Source organism: Trematomus bernacchii, unplaced genomic scaffold, assembly GCF_902827165.1.
Source record: "Trematomus bernacchii unplaced genomic scaffold, fTreBer1.1, whole genome shotgun sequence".
Classification (NCBI taxonomy): Eukaryota; Metazoa; Chordata; class Actinopteri; order Perciformes; family Nototheniidae; genus Trematomus; species Trematomus bernacchii.
The window spans coordinates 2,644,134-2,660,849 of record NW_022988098.1 but is presented as its reverse complement, the minus strand read 5'-3'; the positions used below and the strand labels follow the sequence as shown (position 1 = coordinate 2,660,849).

General features: G+C 41.6%; 2 protein-coding genes across 2 annotated transcripts in view; one reads left to right on the top strand and one right to left on the bottom strand.

The window, feature by feature from the left end:
* The window catches only part of LOC117475341 (dynein heavy chain 1, axonemal-like), a 33,542-nt gene extending 29,111 nt beyond the window's left edge, over positions 1-4,431 (bottom strand). Inside the window, 12 exon segments of the mRNA XM_034121488.1 lie at positions 3-196; positions 667-817; positions 1,492-1,790; positions 1,935-2,146; positions 2,236-2,393; positions 2,514-2,751; positions 2,841-3,023; positions 3,111-3,243; positions 3,356-3,506; positions 3,757-3,940; positions 4,072-4,153; positions 4,255-4,431. Of these exon segments, the coding sequence (XP_033977379.1) occupies positions 3-196; positions 667-817; positions 1,492-1,790; positions 1,935-2,146; positions 2,236-2,393; positions 2,514-2,751; positions 2,841-3,023; positions 3,111-3,243; positions 3,356-3,506; positions 3,757-3,940; positions 4,072-4,153; positions 4,255-4,431 (2,162 nt within the window).
* Positions 4,432-10,323: 5,892 nt separating this feature from the next.
* On the top strand, positions 10,324-16,199 carry LOC117475491 (netrin-4-like). Its single transcript, XM_034121716.1, has 10 exons — positions 10,324-10,438; positions 10,984-11,477; positions 12,094-12,408; positions 12,702-12,828; positions 13,648-13,809; positions 14,137-14,172; positions 14,986-15,202; positions 15,597-15,724; positions 15,839-15,907; positions 16,024-16,199. Exons 1-10 carry the CDS (start codon positions 10,348-10,350, stop codon positions 16,197-16,199), a joined length of 1,815 nt encoding a protein of 604 aa, XP_033977607.1. The 5' UTR covers positions 10,324-10,347.
* Positions 16,200-16,716: the final 517 nt, after the last annotated feature.

Sequence of the window (16,716 nt, the reverse complement as noted above, 5' to 3'; positions counted from 1 at the left end):
ACTTGAGAAGGGTTTCTATGTCCAGGTTGTGTAAATCTAAGTATTTCTCATACTCAGCAGCATAGGCCCTGAGAGGTATGACTCCTTGCATCATAGCATTGGAGACCTTTTCTCTCAGCGCAGTTACTTCTGGTTCCCAAAGATTCACTGACTCAAGCAACGGATCCCCACCGACGAACATCTTCTGCATTACAAACTGAATGAGGAGACAACCATTACATCTTTGTCTCTGAGTTAGGGCTGTACCCGAATATCTGAATATCCGAATATCCGTACGTTGGAGTACTATTCGGGTTTCAATTTCGAATATTCGTTTTTTGTTTTCGTTTTTTTTGGTTAAAATTGAATTTATTGAAATCTCCAATATCAACGTAAGAGCTTGTGCCTCTTCGGAGGGTGCCAACACTTAACCATACACTTTATCGTTTACTTTCTCCGTCTTTATATGTAGATATGACTTTTCTCCGTTAATCTCCGTCACGTTGTTTCCATAGCAACAACAACTTCCTGTCAACAACAGTGCTAACTCTCCTTCAAAACTACCGAATATCCGGAGCCCGGAAAATGGTATTCGGGACAGCCCTACTCTGAGTATGTTTACTAACAGGTCTCATGTAGCCTTGCATTTTAATGTAATGCTCTGTTATTCAGGTGATAAAAATGTACCTTATCGAGCTGAGGTACTTTGTAAGTGGCCAGAATGGCCTTATCGAACAGGTTGACCATGGATGTCTTAAAGTTCTCGAGTGGAGTGCTGTAATGAACCCCAGTCTGATCCAGAATCAAGTCCAACAGGAACAGAGGGGTCCTTTCTGACCTAGTTATGGAGAATGGAGATAATGTTATTGACAGGTTATGTCACACTCACTATCAAACACTCCTTAAAGTTACAGTTCTCTTCAAAATCAGATGAGATGTCTAGTTTTTCCTGAATATAATTAATCTAGATGGCGGTGATTAAAGAGCTACTGTAAAAACAACTACAAATAAGAAACTAAACGGCCACAAATGTTCTTTGAATCAGGGCCTGGTTACTCAGGAAAATCTGCAGAATTTAGTGAGGAACTATTTTCTTTCTACCAAACTAACGCAGCCAATCGCATCACCACACAGAAATAAATCTAGTCAAGGATGATCACTCGTCGTTCAAAACAAGGGTTATGATTTCTAAAATAGTTTTTTTTAAGACTACTTTTCGACTCTGTGAGCACAACAATACTGGTGCCATCTAGTTCCATTATATTCCAAAGAATGCCGACATTGTTACAGCCGTTATCTTTAACCACCCAGACAAAAATAACCTAGATAGTCAGGTAAGAGGAATAATGTGCATTTTTTAATTGGTTGTGAACTGTCCCTAAAAATGAAATGAGTATATAACTCGCAAAATATAGGAACCACCTAAGAAAACACAGATACATTTGAGCACAACGATATATGAAGATGTTTAAATACATTTCAATGTGTGCCTATGTGTGCATAATTTCCTACTTATATGGGCTAGTGACGAGGTCGTCCCCCCAGACCAGGTCCTGAGGACATGTCAGCACACTGTGGCAGGTGGTTAACAGCAGCAGAGTCAGGCGGAGCAGCGAGGCCTGCACCAGGTGGCGCATGGAGTCCTGCAGCTTGTAGCGCACCACAGCCATCAATCTGTACAGCTTGGACATCTTGTACATCTCCCATTGAGACTCGTCCACGTTGTAAGTGCCACGGCCAATACTCAGCAGGTTGAATCGGATGCAGTTGCTCAGTGAGACTATCCATCCCTCCCTAAGAAATAAGCTTACCTGGAGAATGAGGAGGACACAAAGATTAAAAGCGTCTTTATTAATGTGAAATCCAGGTGTTTTCCTTGTAGTCAAGGTTTCTCTTTTTTCAATGTCAGCTACTAACAGTATTGCCAGAAGAAAAGCTACCCAATGCTACGATACCTGAGTATGCATTTGAGCCTGAATGACTTCAAACTCGTCCAGTCGCAGTGGTTTGACCGAGGTGACATTGAACAGCCTCATGTTTGCTACTTTGTTGCACTCAGACAAGATTTCAGATAACACACGGATCACCTCCGGCTTTGTTAGCAGGGACTTGAAGAAGAAAGCTGTTTTATACTTCTCATAGGGAAATGTGGGAACTGGAACACGCCCTGGAACACGCCCGGTGGGAAAAAAAGTAGTATTCTTAAATCTTGACCAGATTGACTCAAACAAATGTGCACACAGCTAATCGTCTCACCTGATTGGGGTACATATGCAGGACCCTTCTGTGGCAGGGTGATGTGTGAAAACTCCTCTGGGTGTCTCATCACAACTCTGTCAAAACTCATGCGGTTCATTGTCCGCTCATAATCCAGTTTGAGCTCCTTCTCCAGATCCCCGATACACTTCTCCAAACTGTACACAGAATGTTTTCTTTAGTCACCCGATTAGTAAGTTAACACATGAACTCAGAGGAATCTATTATAAAACAGATAATAATGAGAATAATGACAGCAGTAATATGACATCACTCACATTTTATGTCTGAGCCCGGGGGCTGAAAGCGTGATTCTTCTAATTCTCTGGAGAGCGTGGCTATCAAGAGATGGTGTTCCCTTCCAGGTTGGCATGCAGTCCACAGAAAGGTGATAGAGAAGCAGAGCTTCTGTGTTTTCCTGCCAGCGCAGGGCAAACTGGATCCGTTTGACAAACACACGTGGGTCCTCAGCACTGAAAACCAATCTGATCCTGGGTACCCAGAACGTTGTGCCTGCTGAGAAATGGATGGTATGGAAAGTCAATACGAAAAACAGAGACAAGAGGAAATTGTAGGATAATTCTGTTTCATTAAAGTGGAAAGACTTTACAACCAACCAGGAGATTTGCTCTTTTTGTGTTCTTCATTTAGAATAGGACGACCTTTTTTATCTGTCAGTTGGCTGTTCTGGCAAACTTTCTGTACAAGGTACTGGCATTTCTCCTTACTATAGTCAAGAACAGCGACTAGACGCCAGCTGTACTCCAGGGAGGAGCTTTGTGGCTCATCTTCAAAACAAAAAGGAGAGTACTCATTAAAGAACAGACAATGATGTGTACTTCTGTTTACACAGTTCTTTTCAGGGGACATTTTACCAGAATTAATTTCATCATCGGTAGGCAGCAGAGCTTTTGCAGGGATAGGTTTTTGTTCCAGTGATTTTTCAGCAATGCCCAGGGCAAGCCAGTCTTCTGGATTCCGGCATTCAAAGTCCTCATTGTCAAATACCTTGAGGTGAAAGGCAGGAAAGATGATCGGGGGTGGTGCAACAAAATATGGCATGTAACAGTAATTGGCTACCCAAATGCCAAAGAAACAATGGCAGTTGTAACAGACTTACTTCCAGGGATAAGTAGGGTGAAACAGGATTGTCTGTTGTAGTCTCATGATCATCACTGCTGCTCTGATGTGTTGGCATTAAAAGATTTGAATAGATGCCTTGTTCTGCCAGGAGCTGTTCAATGTCTAACTTCAAATATTCCCTTCGACGTCTTTAAGAAAACAAATCAGTATAAACAAATATTGACAAAATGTAGATAAAGTAAAACAATGAATGGACCCCACTAAAAAAGCTAATTCTGCAATCAGAGATAAAAACGGAATATGTACTGTATGATAGAAGCGAAATGTCTTACTGACTCACATGTGACCAGTAAAAAACAGTATGGACAATATGCATACTACAGGTAATGCAAAACAAGTAAAGCTCCGAAACGATGGATGAAGTGTCACAGTGCATACCTCTCTATCTCTAACTTGCGCGGGACCTGGCCACGAGCTGTTTGGTAAGGTATCTGGACCTTGGGTGAATCTCCACCCCGGGGGAAGTAAGAAGTCTGGGATTGCTGTGATTGCTGTGAGGTAGGTCCAGGGTTTTGCTTTTCAACATGCTTGCCCTGGTCAGATGGAGTCTTTAAGGTTGTAACTAAGTACAAAAAGGCAGAAGGACATAAGTTTACACAGGGTAAAATGTTGTATTTAAAAAAGTAAAATATAAATATATAGTTACACAAAAAGTAAAATATAAATACATAGTTGCCGTCATGTATATCTCACCCTTTGTAGTGTTGGGATCACAATACCGAACGATGGATCGTCCCAGTGACCTCTGCATGATGCCTGGTCCCGCTGTTAAAGACTAATCAATAAACAGAAGATCAGTGATTTGCATGGGCTTGTTATTGAAATGTCTGTCAGAATTTGAAGAGTGAAATGAATGAGCAGTTTATGTGCTTTTACCTGGAACTTGTGTTTAGTTATAATATCTGAGTAGATCCCCATCTGTTCATTCACAGCGCATGTTCTGACTGGAGCGGGTCTGTGCCTGTGACTTAGAGCTGGAGGCTTGGGCTCTGGAGGTTTGCTGGGTGGATGAGGCACCAAGACACCGAAATCTGGGAAATATTTCCTTTCCATCTTCAAGAAGAAAAAAATAATTAATGGGTAAACATAAAGCTTGGATTCAATCCTGTATGCTTCCCCCCCAAAAAAAACTGGACTGCAAAGAGTTAGACTATTGTCTAAACACGTTCATTCAAAATGTAAATGAAAACTATAATGTTTAATAATGTTAGTTTCGGCCCCAGGAGTAAACGACAGAGGTGGAGGAAGTACTTAGATCTTGTACTTAAGTAATAGTAGAAGTACCAGACTAAATCAAAATGTTACTCAACTAGTACGAAAGTATATGCATCAAAATGCAATTCAATACTCATTATGCAGATTGGCCCATTTCAGAATAATATAAACAACATGTTTTATAATGATAATTGATGCATTAATGTGTTTATCAAAGCTGGTAAAGGTGCAGCAAATTGTAACGTCTCTCTGTATGCTGCAGGGTAGCTTGTGAATTTACTCCAGGTGTAACTGAAGTGTTATTTAAGTGTTGTTTATATTTCATATCATTAATCCAAATCTGCAAAGTAACTAAAGATATTAAATAAATGTAGTGGAGTTAAAGTACACTATTTACCTCTGAATTGAAGTGGTGTAGAAGTACAACGTAGCAACAAATTGAAATACTCAAGTAAAGCACAAGTCTCTCAAAATGGTACTTAACTTGAGTAAATGTACTTAGTTACTTAGTTACTTTAAACTACTGGCTAACGATATGTGACCCGCTCTATCGAAATCAGTCGGATGTCGCAACGGCTCATTTCAAAATAAACGTGGATTTGCGGAAAAAACTATTTTTTCGGGGTTCGGGTGTTTTGTTTGATTTTAAATAAACAAAGTCTTGGCTTTCAGAATATGAAACTTGTTTCGGCAAATTTAGATGATAAATACAACTATGAAGCTTGTAACGGCATATTTACAAGCGGGGAACGGAGTAACTTAACGTCACAGCAAGCATAACAACAGCCGGTGTTTCTCGTGAGTGTTTTCTCCGGGAAACAAACTTGTCTGACTAGGTTTCATGAAGCTAAAAAGTAACGTTTACATTCGCAAACATATTAATACAAACAGCAGGAAGTATACATACCTTGGTTTAAATGTTACTGCAAGTTCTTAAACTCCGTTTCATTCTCCTCTGCATTGCTTAAACGCTATAAAACTTTAGAAATCTCAGTATCCAAGTGGTACGGAACTGTTGGACCCGGCAACGGTTGTCATGGAGACGTGTCGCTCCGTCAACTTTGACAGAGACAAAAAAGTTATACTTTTAATACACTAAGTACATTTAGCTGATAATACATACTTAAGTACGATTTGTTTATTCAGGACTTTTACTTGAAATGGAGTATTTACATACACATACATTGATGTATTGGTACTTTTACTCAAGTTAATAATCTGAATAATTATTCCACCACTGACAAGAGTAGGAATTGTGCTATATTAGGTATGTTATATTCTAAAACAAAGATAAAATATACATACATTTTCAAACATTTACATATTAGACAGTTTGGGACTTTGTGAAATAACCACCACAAAAAAATGTCCCATGACACTGTTCTCCACATGTTAGCACAAGAACACTCACATCCCATGCTGTTTCCTGGTGAAGATAGTGACGGTAATGGCAGTAATGATAAGCTAATGGAATTTGATTGGAATGCACACTTGCACATATTTCCAATCTTTTCCTTTCACACTCATGACAGCTTGAATGTGTCCACAAGGGGGGGAAACCCTGTTGACCCGTGCGATCCCCACACTCCTGGGTCACAAGGGCATCATAACCTCGTCTGTTTCCCATGGCAGATCACAGGCATCATGCACTGCGGCCCCTGTTCCTGCCCCTGGCCTCTTCCTTTGAAACCCATCAGAGCAGCCTGAGATTGGGTAGCCAAGCACAAATGAATAGTCTCATGTGCCTGAACCCTCACGTGTCACTTGCGAAGGACATGGTGCCACGCAGATACGGATAAATTAAGGTCGAAAGGGGACCACAGAGTCACTGAAGAGGCATAGTGTAGCGGGGATCATGAGGACAAAGAGGGTCAGAGGTGACCTACATCACTGTACTGAGCTCCGTGAGAAGGTCAAAACAAAATGTTTTCAGTGGAGCCAAATTGTCCAACAAAGTGACTTAATATGGATGCTATGGAGACCGCAATTAGGTGCATCAGCCATTACTCTGGATGGGCCTGTTGAGAGGCTTGCCACTAAATTAGCTCCTTCTCAATGTAGCTAAGCCTCAAAGCAATGACCTCACCCAATGAGGAAGCCTAAACCAAATGAAAGATTTCCCCAAGGGCCTAAATAACCCACATCTAATAAAGACATTATCATATCTGAGTGACCTCAGCATCCTTACCGCAGCAATTTATTAATCATTGACACATGTCTAATGGTATCGATTAAACCAATGAGGAGATCCGGGCCACAGAGGATCCAAAGAAAACCTCACGATAACCACAAGTCTCTGATGATGTGGGGGTTCTCAAAACATGGTCGCCTACCAATATTTGGTTGGCAGTACTGTATGTATCTCTGGAGCCAGGAGCCCACCATGGTGACAGGTCTTGATTGGACAGATGTGGCCAGACGCTCTGGTTGAGTGGAACTGATTAAATCCTAACAAGCATCGTTACAGCATCGTTACAGCTTTGATCCACCCTGTACTTGTCTTTTTCCTCATTTCTCGTTCAGCAGCAGATATACGCTGACATGAAAGATCTGGCTCACCATCAACCGTGGAAGTACATCAATATTACGATTTGGAGGTCTACAAGTACCTGGGAGTGCACTTAGACAATGGGCTGAACTGGAGGATCAACACTGACGCTGTGTACAAGAAGGGGATGAGCAGACTCTATTTTCTGAGGAAGCTGAGATCCTTCAACGTATGCAGTAAGATGCTGGAGATCTTCTATCAGTCTGTGGTGGCTAGTGCACTCTTCTTTGCTGCGGTCTGCTGGGGGGGCAGCATCAGAGCCGGTGACACCTGCAGGATCAATAAACTGATCAGGAAAGCTGGGTCAGTCATCGGCATCAAGCTGGAACCCTTTGAAGCTGTGGTGGAGAGGAGGACACTGAACAGGCTGTTGTCCATCATGGATAACCCCACCCATCCTCTCCACCTGCAGCTGGACAGTCAACGGAGCTCCTTCTCCAACAGACTGCTGCAGCTCCCCTGTCACAAGGACAGATACTGGAAAACATTCCTGCCCACTGCAATAACACTGTACAACAAATCACCTCTGGCTGGAAGAGAACTCTCTGCTCCATAGTTTCTCTAGAAATAAAACCACCTTGTACATTTTACTCACACATAATCTGTTTCATATTTAATACTCCATAATTCCATATATTTTGAATATATATATATTTGTATATTTGTATATATATATATATATATATATATAATATCTGTATGTATATTTTCTATTTTGTATTTTGACATGTATATTTTATATTTTATTTTATATTTTATTTTATTTTATTTCTATTCTTGTATATTTTGTTTTATTGTAAAATGCCTTTTATGCTGCTGTAACAAAAACAATTTCCCAATTTGGGATCAATAAAGTACGATCTATCTATCTATCTATCTATTAATCACTTACATAATCGCCCAGATGTATAATCCATCCTCTCTTGTCCTTATCCTAATATCATATTAATCATCCACCGCTCTTTCTCCACAGTGTTGGGATGCTGTGTGAGGGTCATGGCTCTGTGAATATACCTCCCATTTTACGCTAATGACATCAGCATGTGCCGCTAACTTTAGCTTCTCCTGAAGGCCAGATGTTGGCTGACGGGATCAAACACTGGCACATTGTTGGGCAGGCCAGGAGGGTTTAGCAGTTGCACATATTCCCATATACCTCCTGCAGAAACCCACAATCCGACCACAAATGCTGGCAACACCCTTAAGTTGCAGTGTGATTTTATTTTTGCTTTTGCACAGAGGAATGGAACCATACAACGGCATGCTGTGGTTTTCCAGTAAAGCCCTGTTAAGCTTTCTTGAGAATAAACTGGAATTTTCTTTGGTTTTATAAAAATAAAGTGTGAAAAACATGTCGGGACCATTTGCCACGGAGCTTTAAAGTCTTCTTTCTTACTTACACTTTGGCGATATGGGGCTAAGAACTCCTGGACACATATCAAGTAAGAATCTTACAACCTAATAGCCAGCATTTTCCAAGCCCTTTCTCTTTTAAAGAGCAACCGATATGAGTGACAACACCAATGTGGTCAATGAATGTCACTGGCATCAGTTCACAGATGAAACAGAACCACCATGAGGGTAGCAAGTGTCACGTTAACATCACAGCGTTTTGTGGCAGTGCGTTTTACAGCAAAATGAGGCTGCCTCCGTGCAGATTTGGCTTTTGACTTTGCAGTACTGTTGTTTAACGGTGACCCCTGTGCTTGGCCATACATTGAAGTTGCCGTCATGGCTTGGATGACTCACAGGTGGACTCTTGGCATGCCAATAAAGCCTTGTTTAATGAGCTGAGAAAGGGCCTCAAAAGAAGCAAAGTGGCCAGACATGAGAGACAGACTGGAACCCCACAACCCGTGGCCCGGGACCTCAAACAGCTGCGTTTGATTTTTCTTCTCATTTGCTACATTTGTCAGTGTGTCTTTTAGGAGGGGAACCAAAGTCCAAATATTCAATGTAGTGGGAGAACATCAGTGATGTGCAGTTAGGCTGTTTGTGTCTCTTTATGTGACATACACATTATGTTTGTAGCTCCCTTTATTTAACTGATGTTCAACTCCAAGTGAGTTATAGTAGCCTTTTTTTGCCGACCTCTGACCCCCCAGCATCCTTAATGCTAGTCACCTTTTTTTTAGCTAGTTTGTGCCAATCTACACTCTCTTTGAACCCAAGTTCTTTTTGACAGTAAAAATAAATTGTTATGTAAGATGTCACTACGCTTTATCTCAGTGGGTGTGCGAATATGAGCTGGAAGAATAAGAAAGTCGTGAGTGCAATCTGTAACACGTGTGTGTTTTTTTGTGGTAGAAAACCAGTGTGTGTGCTGGATTTCCAGTTTGTGTATGTGGGTGGCCGATGGAGAGCCAATATCAAGTATATATATATATATATATATATATATATATATATATATATATATATATATATATATATATATCTGGTTATAGTGGAGGGACCTGGTTTAGATGGTATGCGCTGTGCGGCTGGTTCACATTAACTGCGTTGACGAATCCGTGCGAGTCGCAAGTCTGTCCTCCCCATGCGCACGTTTTTTTGTTTTTTTTGCTAAATCCCAATGATACACTCGTCCAGAGTAGAAAAAAATACATCAACTCCATCAAGGGTTTAGTGTTGTTGCAGCACAGCGTAGGCCTACTCACAGTGTGTGCGTGCATGAGTGTGTGGGCGGGGAGGGACAGTGGATAAATAGAGTGCACACTCCACTTCTGTGCGTAAACGCGTAGAGAACCTGGGACACTGAGCTTTCAGATTGGCTGTGATAATTAAAACATTTACATTAATTAATCGGCGTAAAAAATAATAATAATCGCTTTTCATAACACAAAGACAACATTTTTTGCGCAAATTGGATCAAGACAAACATCTATCGAATTGGAATCAGTAACATTCCGTTCATTCCTGGACTAACCAATGAGACGTTGTTGCTGCGACGGGGGCGCGCAATCCACTCCCGTCAGAGAGATGGCATAGCTGTTGTTCCTGAGGATGCTTTGAACTTTATCAAGGATTTTGTTCCTGAGGGTAAATTGGAGGGGGAAAAAGGACTCATCTGAATGCTTTGCGCATTGCGTAATTGCCAGAGAAATGCGCTGGTGCGTTAGATAAGCTGCACATAATGTTGGGACAAATCTCTGCTGGAAAGCGTTTATCGCACCGTTTATGTTGCAAACACAGCAGAAACAAAGATGAGAGAGTTTAGTATGTTGGGGAAAGGTCGGCATCGGATGCTGCTGGCGCTCTGTTGGCTGTTTTTGATTCTGACGAGGAGCGGAGCAGGTGAGGTGCACCACCATCATCACCATCAACATCATGCTCTTTTTCTCTTAATCTCCTGCGTCATTCTGGCTGAACTTGCCTTCTTGTTTGCCCCTGTTGTGTTTAGGCTATGTTATTGATTGGGAAGACAATTGTGGGTGACTCAGCTGAGTAACATATGTATTGAATGACATTATTTCTGCATGGTTATTAGTTGTGACATTTTTAAGACCTAAATGTTAAAGCCCTACTTGTTGATACATTTGATCTGGGGCTGCTTGTGTCTTTCTTGCCTTTACATGTAACCTGAGCATGCTGTCCAATGGGGAAAGGGCAGGATTCTGTGTCACATCAGAGAAAGCATAACTAAAAAATTCATGGCAAACACAAAGAGGAGGACCTTGGTTTTGTCCATGATGTCAGCGATGGAAAGTGCTTGTTTTGAATGTTTTGTGCCACCAGATATCTTGTTAAAGCACCTGAATACTTGTATTATATAACTATCATATCAGTGATATGATATCACTGACCCTCCATCACCCTCCCTCCATCACCCTCTGTGTCAGTCTCCAGATGTGTGGACCATGCCTGCAGTCCGCCCATTGGGAACCTGGCTAGTGGCAGGACCCTCCTCACCCACTCCAGCTGCTGTGGAAACAGCTCCTTCCACCGTAGCCCTTGCCCTTATCCAACAGTGACCCACCACGCCCTTTGCCCCAATGACACCCATCCACCTGCTCACATGACTGATGACCCTTTCCTGCATCCAGACACGTGGTGGGCATCAGGTGCAGGCCCCACCGAGCAGGAGCAGCAGGATGAGATCCGGTTGGACTTGGAGAGCCACTTCTGCATGTCCCACATGGTTTTGGTGTTCCGGTCCCCGCGGCCTGCTGCCATGGCCATCGACCGCTCAGCTGACTTTGGAAAGACCTGGGAAACTCTGAAGCTCTTTGCGCACAACTGCAGCGAGGAGTTTGGTTTGCCTGATGACTTCACTCAGCCAGGCTCTTTGTGCACATCCCGTTATACCAGTCCTACACCCTGCAGTGGGGGGGAGGTAAGAGAGTTTATGCCAAGATTTAGTGGTGAAAGAAGCACTTTTACTTTAAAACGAGCTATACCACAGTAGGAGCACTAAGAGAACTGTATGAAATCTTACTTATGTAAAAGTAGGAAAGTATTAGCATCAGAATATACTTAAAGTGCAGAAATGGCATAAGAAATAAGAAATATTTGTATTATATTATTGTATAATGGTGCATTAACGTGTTTATCACTACAATGTTGCAGCTGCTAAAGGTGGGGCTTATTTGCACTACTTTATACACTACTGGGTAGCATGTGAATGTGCACTCTGGGAATAATAGACTCTTAACATATAATAATACTAAATAAAGTACATTATTTTGTAGTTGATTTTGTATTTTTAGTTGTAATCAGCAAAGTTAAAACTAAAGTTATCAAATAAATGTGAACAGAATATTTCCTTCTGAACTGTTATGGAGTACAAGTACCAGCAAATGGGAATAGCCAAGTAAACAAATAGTAACATAATATTGTTAATACAGTACTTAGTTACTTTCCACTACTGCAAAGCTGTAATGTATAATCTTTAGGGAGTTCCTCAGGGTTTGATTCAGCTCCAATTGGTGCTCTGTTATTCTCCTCGGCAGGTAATATTGCGGACACTTGACCCCTTCAGTGCTAAAACTCTGGACCCTTACAGTCCGGAGGCCCTCGCCCGCCTGACCCTCACTAACCTCCGCATCAGACTGCTGAAAGCTCAGAGCTGCCCGGGACCTCTACATCCTCCGGCAGCCTGGACAAGCCCCACAGACTCAGCTCTCACTTCCACATCCTCCACAGAAAGCGCAGCACCTTACGCTATTTATACTCTATTGGCCAGAGGGACCTGCCTGTGCCACGGACACGCTGAGAATTGTGTAGCATACAACAGCAGCGAAGACACAAGGCAGGACAGTAACATGGTGAGTGGCTTTTCCTGTGTTTCAAAGTAAAATAACAACAGTTGGTAATACAATTCGAGAAAGTGAGTCTGTCAGTTACTGCACTGGCCTGTGTTCTATTACAATGTAGTAAAACACACATCAGGAAGTTAAGTCAAGATGTGAAAAGCACTTACTGATGTAAGAATGGCCAGTTAAAGAGATTTCAATTGTTTGATTTACTCTCTACACCACCTGCCTGGATCTATTTTATAGCTCTCTCCAGACGGCAGGTGTAGGTGAAGTAACTAAGCAACCCCGGATGTGTTTTCCAGGTGTCCGGTAGGTGCATGTGTGCTCACCACACAGCGGGGGATCACTGTGAGAAGTGCGCCCCGCTCTACAATGATCGTCCCTGGAGGCCGGCCAACAGCAGCAGCGGGGAGTCCAACCCGTGCCAGAGTGAGTGACCACCAACACGCTGCACGCTAACCATGCTGCTGAGAAAAACCAGAGAAGAGCTTCAAAAGTGGGCTGTAACAGGAACTATACATAGTTTTTATCAAGCGTCCATCTAGCAGGGTTTTAAATACTTAAGTTTTGTCAATGTGAGAACATCATTTTGACAACAGTGTTTTGAACATGGTATACAAATAGGCTTTATAGACTCAAGCAAATCCGAACATACTAAATCTAATATACTTATAATGCATTTTGTATCCGCTTGTAGCACTTATTTATAAGCACTTTATAGCACTTATAGGATCAAGGTCACTCACTGACAAAGGATCATAGTGTATTATGATTTCCTAATACATTATAATAGCAAACATCTGTTTAAAATACATCAACCAAGTTAAAGGCAGATATAATCAAATCACAAGCTGCCTTTAAATCACTTCAAATTGTAATTTTGTGCTTTAAATAAAAAGAAAAAAAAACATAATTAAAACAAAAATGTCAAAATGTGACTATTAATTATGAAGTGTTATGATACTGGACTTTATAAATCGTAATAAAATGCTTCGAAATTAAACATGAATATTTTCCAAGTACTTCTTACTTTAATAATGACAGGCTAAAAGCAGATTATAGTAGACTATGAGTATACAGTTTTTGACGCATTCCCTGCTACCATACAATAAAACCATAATTATAGACATTGGCCTCATTAAAAATGTTACCCAAAAACCTAACCCATAATGTGCCTGTACCCCGTGTTCCCTGTTGTCTCTCCCCCTCCTCCCTCCCCATCACTTTGTCTCTCTCTCACGCCTTCAGAGTGCCAGTGCCACGCTCACGCAGAGCGCTGCCACTTCTCTCCGAGGGCCTGGCTCTCCTCTGGGGGCACCAGTGGGGGCGTTTGTGACGACTGCAGGCACAACACTGTGGGGCGCAGGTGCCAGCGATGTCGCCATGGTTACCACCGCCACCCACTTAACTGTGTGTGTTTCTCAGGCTGCTGGTGTGATCCTCGGGGGTCTTTGTCCACTCGTCAGGGGGAAGAGGGACCCTGGTGCCACCCGAGGAGCGGGCAGTGCCCCTGCAGACCCGGGGTCTGGGGCGCGAGCTGCAGCCACTGCCAGCCCGGACACTGGGGGTTTGGAGAGGAGGGCTGTAGACCCTGCGCCTGCCCTCACAGCTGTGATCCAATCACAGGGCAGTGTCTGGACAGGTTAGCCATATAATCTATCCACGACGTAATCATTCACACGTCAAGGCAGAAGCTAAAACTTAATCACTGTGGTTATTGCTCATTTATACTTCCAGTTGAGCTGCCCCTCAACTCCCCCCACGCCTGCACACGTAAGACCCTCATCACTGAGTTGATCTTAGAGTTGCACATTTCTGCTCCGCACTACCTCTTGTTTAAATCTGCATAGCTCTCCACTTTCAACCAACTACTTGTCATATTTTATTATACTTTACTGTACTTAGTTTTTCACATATTTATATTTTGTGTACATTTTGTCTTTATTTTTAATTTATTACAATTGTTTTAAAATAGTTTCTAAAATAGCTTTTATAATAGTACAATTTGTTGCCCTTCTTCAATTTTTTGCTTTGAAGTAAAAATTAGAAGTACTGCATTGAGAAAGGTACCTAAGTAAAAGTATTTACGTACAATAAGGAAAATGTACTTAAAGTATTCAGAGTAATCTTCACATTTAAAAAGCTGGAACTGCGATTCATTTTCTGTTGTCGCACTTGTGGTTTTAGTTGCTCTGCATAACATTTTGGATGGTTTAATCTATACCAAATAATCCTATTTTAAACGGTTTTTTTCAAGTATTGTTTGTCAAAATCTGAATTTATAAAGTACCTAGTAAATAAATCTGTAAATTAAATATATTGGAATAAAAAGTACAATATTGGCTCCCAGAATCTAGTAGAAAAGAAGTATAAAGTAGTATAAAATGAAAATACTCAGGTAAAGTACAAGTACCTCAAATGTGTACTTGAGTATAGCACTTGAGTAAATGTACTGGTGGTGTTTGTTCAAAGTAAGACGTCTTATAGCTCCATCTGCTGGCACTTTTCTAAATCCATAATTTGACAATAATAGAAGAGTAAAAAATAAATGTAGGAGCATCATACTTAACTGTGTGTGTTTCTCAGGCTGCTGGTGTGATCCTCGGGGGTCTTTGTCCACTCGTCCGGGGGAAGAGGGACCCTGGTGCCACCCGAGGAGCGGGCAGTGCCCCTGCAGACCCGGGGTCTGGGGCGCGAGCTGCAGCCACTGCCAGCCCGGACACTGGGGGTTTGGAGAGGAGGGCTGTAGACCCTGCGCCTGCCCTCACAGCTGTGATCCAATCACAGGGCAGTGTCTGGACAGGTTAGCCATATAATCTATCCACGACGTAATCATTCACACGTCAAGGCAGAAGCTAAAACTTAATCACTGTGGTTATTGCTCATTTATACTTCCAGTTGAGCTTAAACCTGCTCAGACGTTCACACTTTTTCCAAATGTGCAAAAAAATGATATTGAGCAACCAGTCTTTCCAACAATAATTATACTGTAATTTGATAGGTTAGTTTAAATGAATTCTGAAGATATAGCTGTTTTGATAAATGTGCTAGTATGTATATTCGAAATATTTGTATTTTGCTATTTGGCATATAGCATATGTTCTCCCTTTGATATTAATGATTTTTTTATGCATGGCCTTGTTTGATAAAGACATTATAGTAACAATCACCTGATGGGTTCAATTCCACCATTGCAGCTACTCAAATAACCAGGTGTTCAACGTGCCCATTGGTGGAAAGATCCCTGACCTGGATCACATGTTCACATTAGAAGAAGAGGTTCAGTGGTCGAAGGAGCTCGCCGTCTCTGCTCTGCATTACACAGGTGAGTCTGATGTTCATCTGCATTGCATGGCTTTAAACTGTGGAATCATAGTGATGTATTGAGGGTAATCTTGGAGGTAAGAGTGGATCAGGAATAACTCATGTCTGTATGCAGGAAAGTGCAGCTGTAAGGAGAAAAAGCTGAGGAGTGCGTTGGACCTCTGTAAGACCAAACATGATTATGGTAAGAAAGGATGTGTAATTATTATCACTCGTTTAATAACCGTTTCATGAATTGTGATCTATACTTGCTTCATAATGCCTCCCTCAGTATTCTCTCTTCCTGTGTGACCCTGACAGTGATCAAGGCCAGTGTGCTGTCCGCTCACGACAAAGGCAGCCACGCAGAAGTGCAGGTCAAAGTTCGCAAGGTCCTTCGATCAGGCCAGGTGGCGCTGAGCTTAGGGACCATCAGCATCTACCCTCTGTCCTGGACCAGCCGCGGCTGCACCTGTCCCATTCTAAACCCAGGGTAAAATGATTATAATTCAGTTCAAATGTAAATGTACTTAGTCTAGATACTTATTTATATATTATTACAATATGCAGAATTTATTTTACATAGTTACTTATACCATTGTGTTCCTTGTACTTTTTTTATTTCCATTTCTTCTTGCACTATTTTTCTTTTCTTTTTATGTCTTAAGAATATTGTATGTTGCATTGTAGGAGGAGCCTGGGACCTAATATGGGTCTTTTTACTGCCAAAACTACACTCTAGCTATTGTGTTTGTGACAATTAAGCCTTTGAATTTGAATCTTAATATGTATTTATCTTGATCTTATTTTTAATTTTAGACGCATAGGTCAATATCTATAAATGGAAGAACCAGTTGAAAACATGGCAAAGAAAAGGTACTTGTGAACAAGTACACGAGACACAGTAACGTTCCGCTTTCTGGACACATTTTAAAATGTAACAGAGGAATATAGATGTGTTACTAGACCAGGTCAATAATGTCTTACCTCTCTCACCAGGTATGGAGTATTTGC

What these genes read in the sequence shown, in the direction of transcription:
- LOC117475491 (XM_034121716.1), top strand. Translation starts at nt 10,348, where the DNA reads ATGAGAGAGTTTAGTATGTTGGGGAAAGGTCGGCATCGGATGCTGCTG. An exon ending in CACCCTGCAGTGGGGGGGAG is followed by an intron (nt 11,478 to 12,093) that starts GTAAGAGAGTTT and finishes TCTCCTCGGCAG; the next exon opens with GTAATATTGCGGACACTTGA. An exon ending in CTCTGCTCTGCATTACACAG is followed by an intron (nt 15,725 to 15,838) that starts GTGAGTCTGATG and finishes GTCTGTATGCAG; the next exon opens with GAAAGTGCAGCTGTAAGGAG.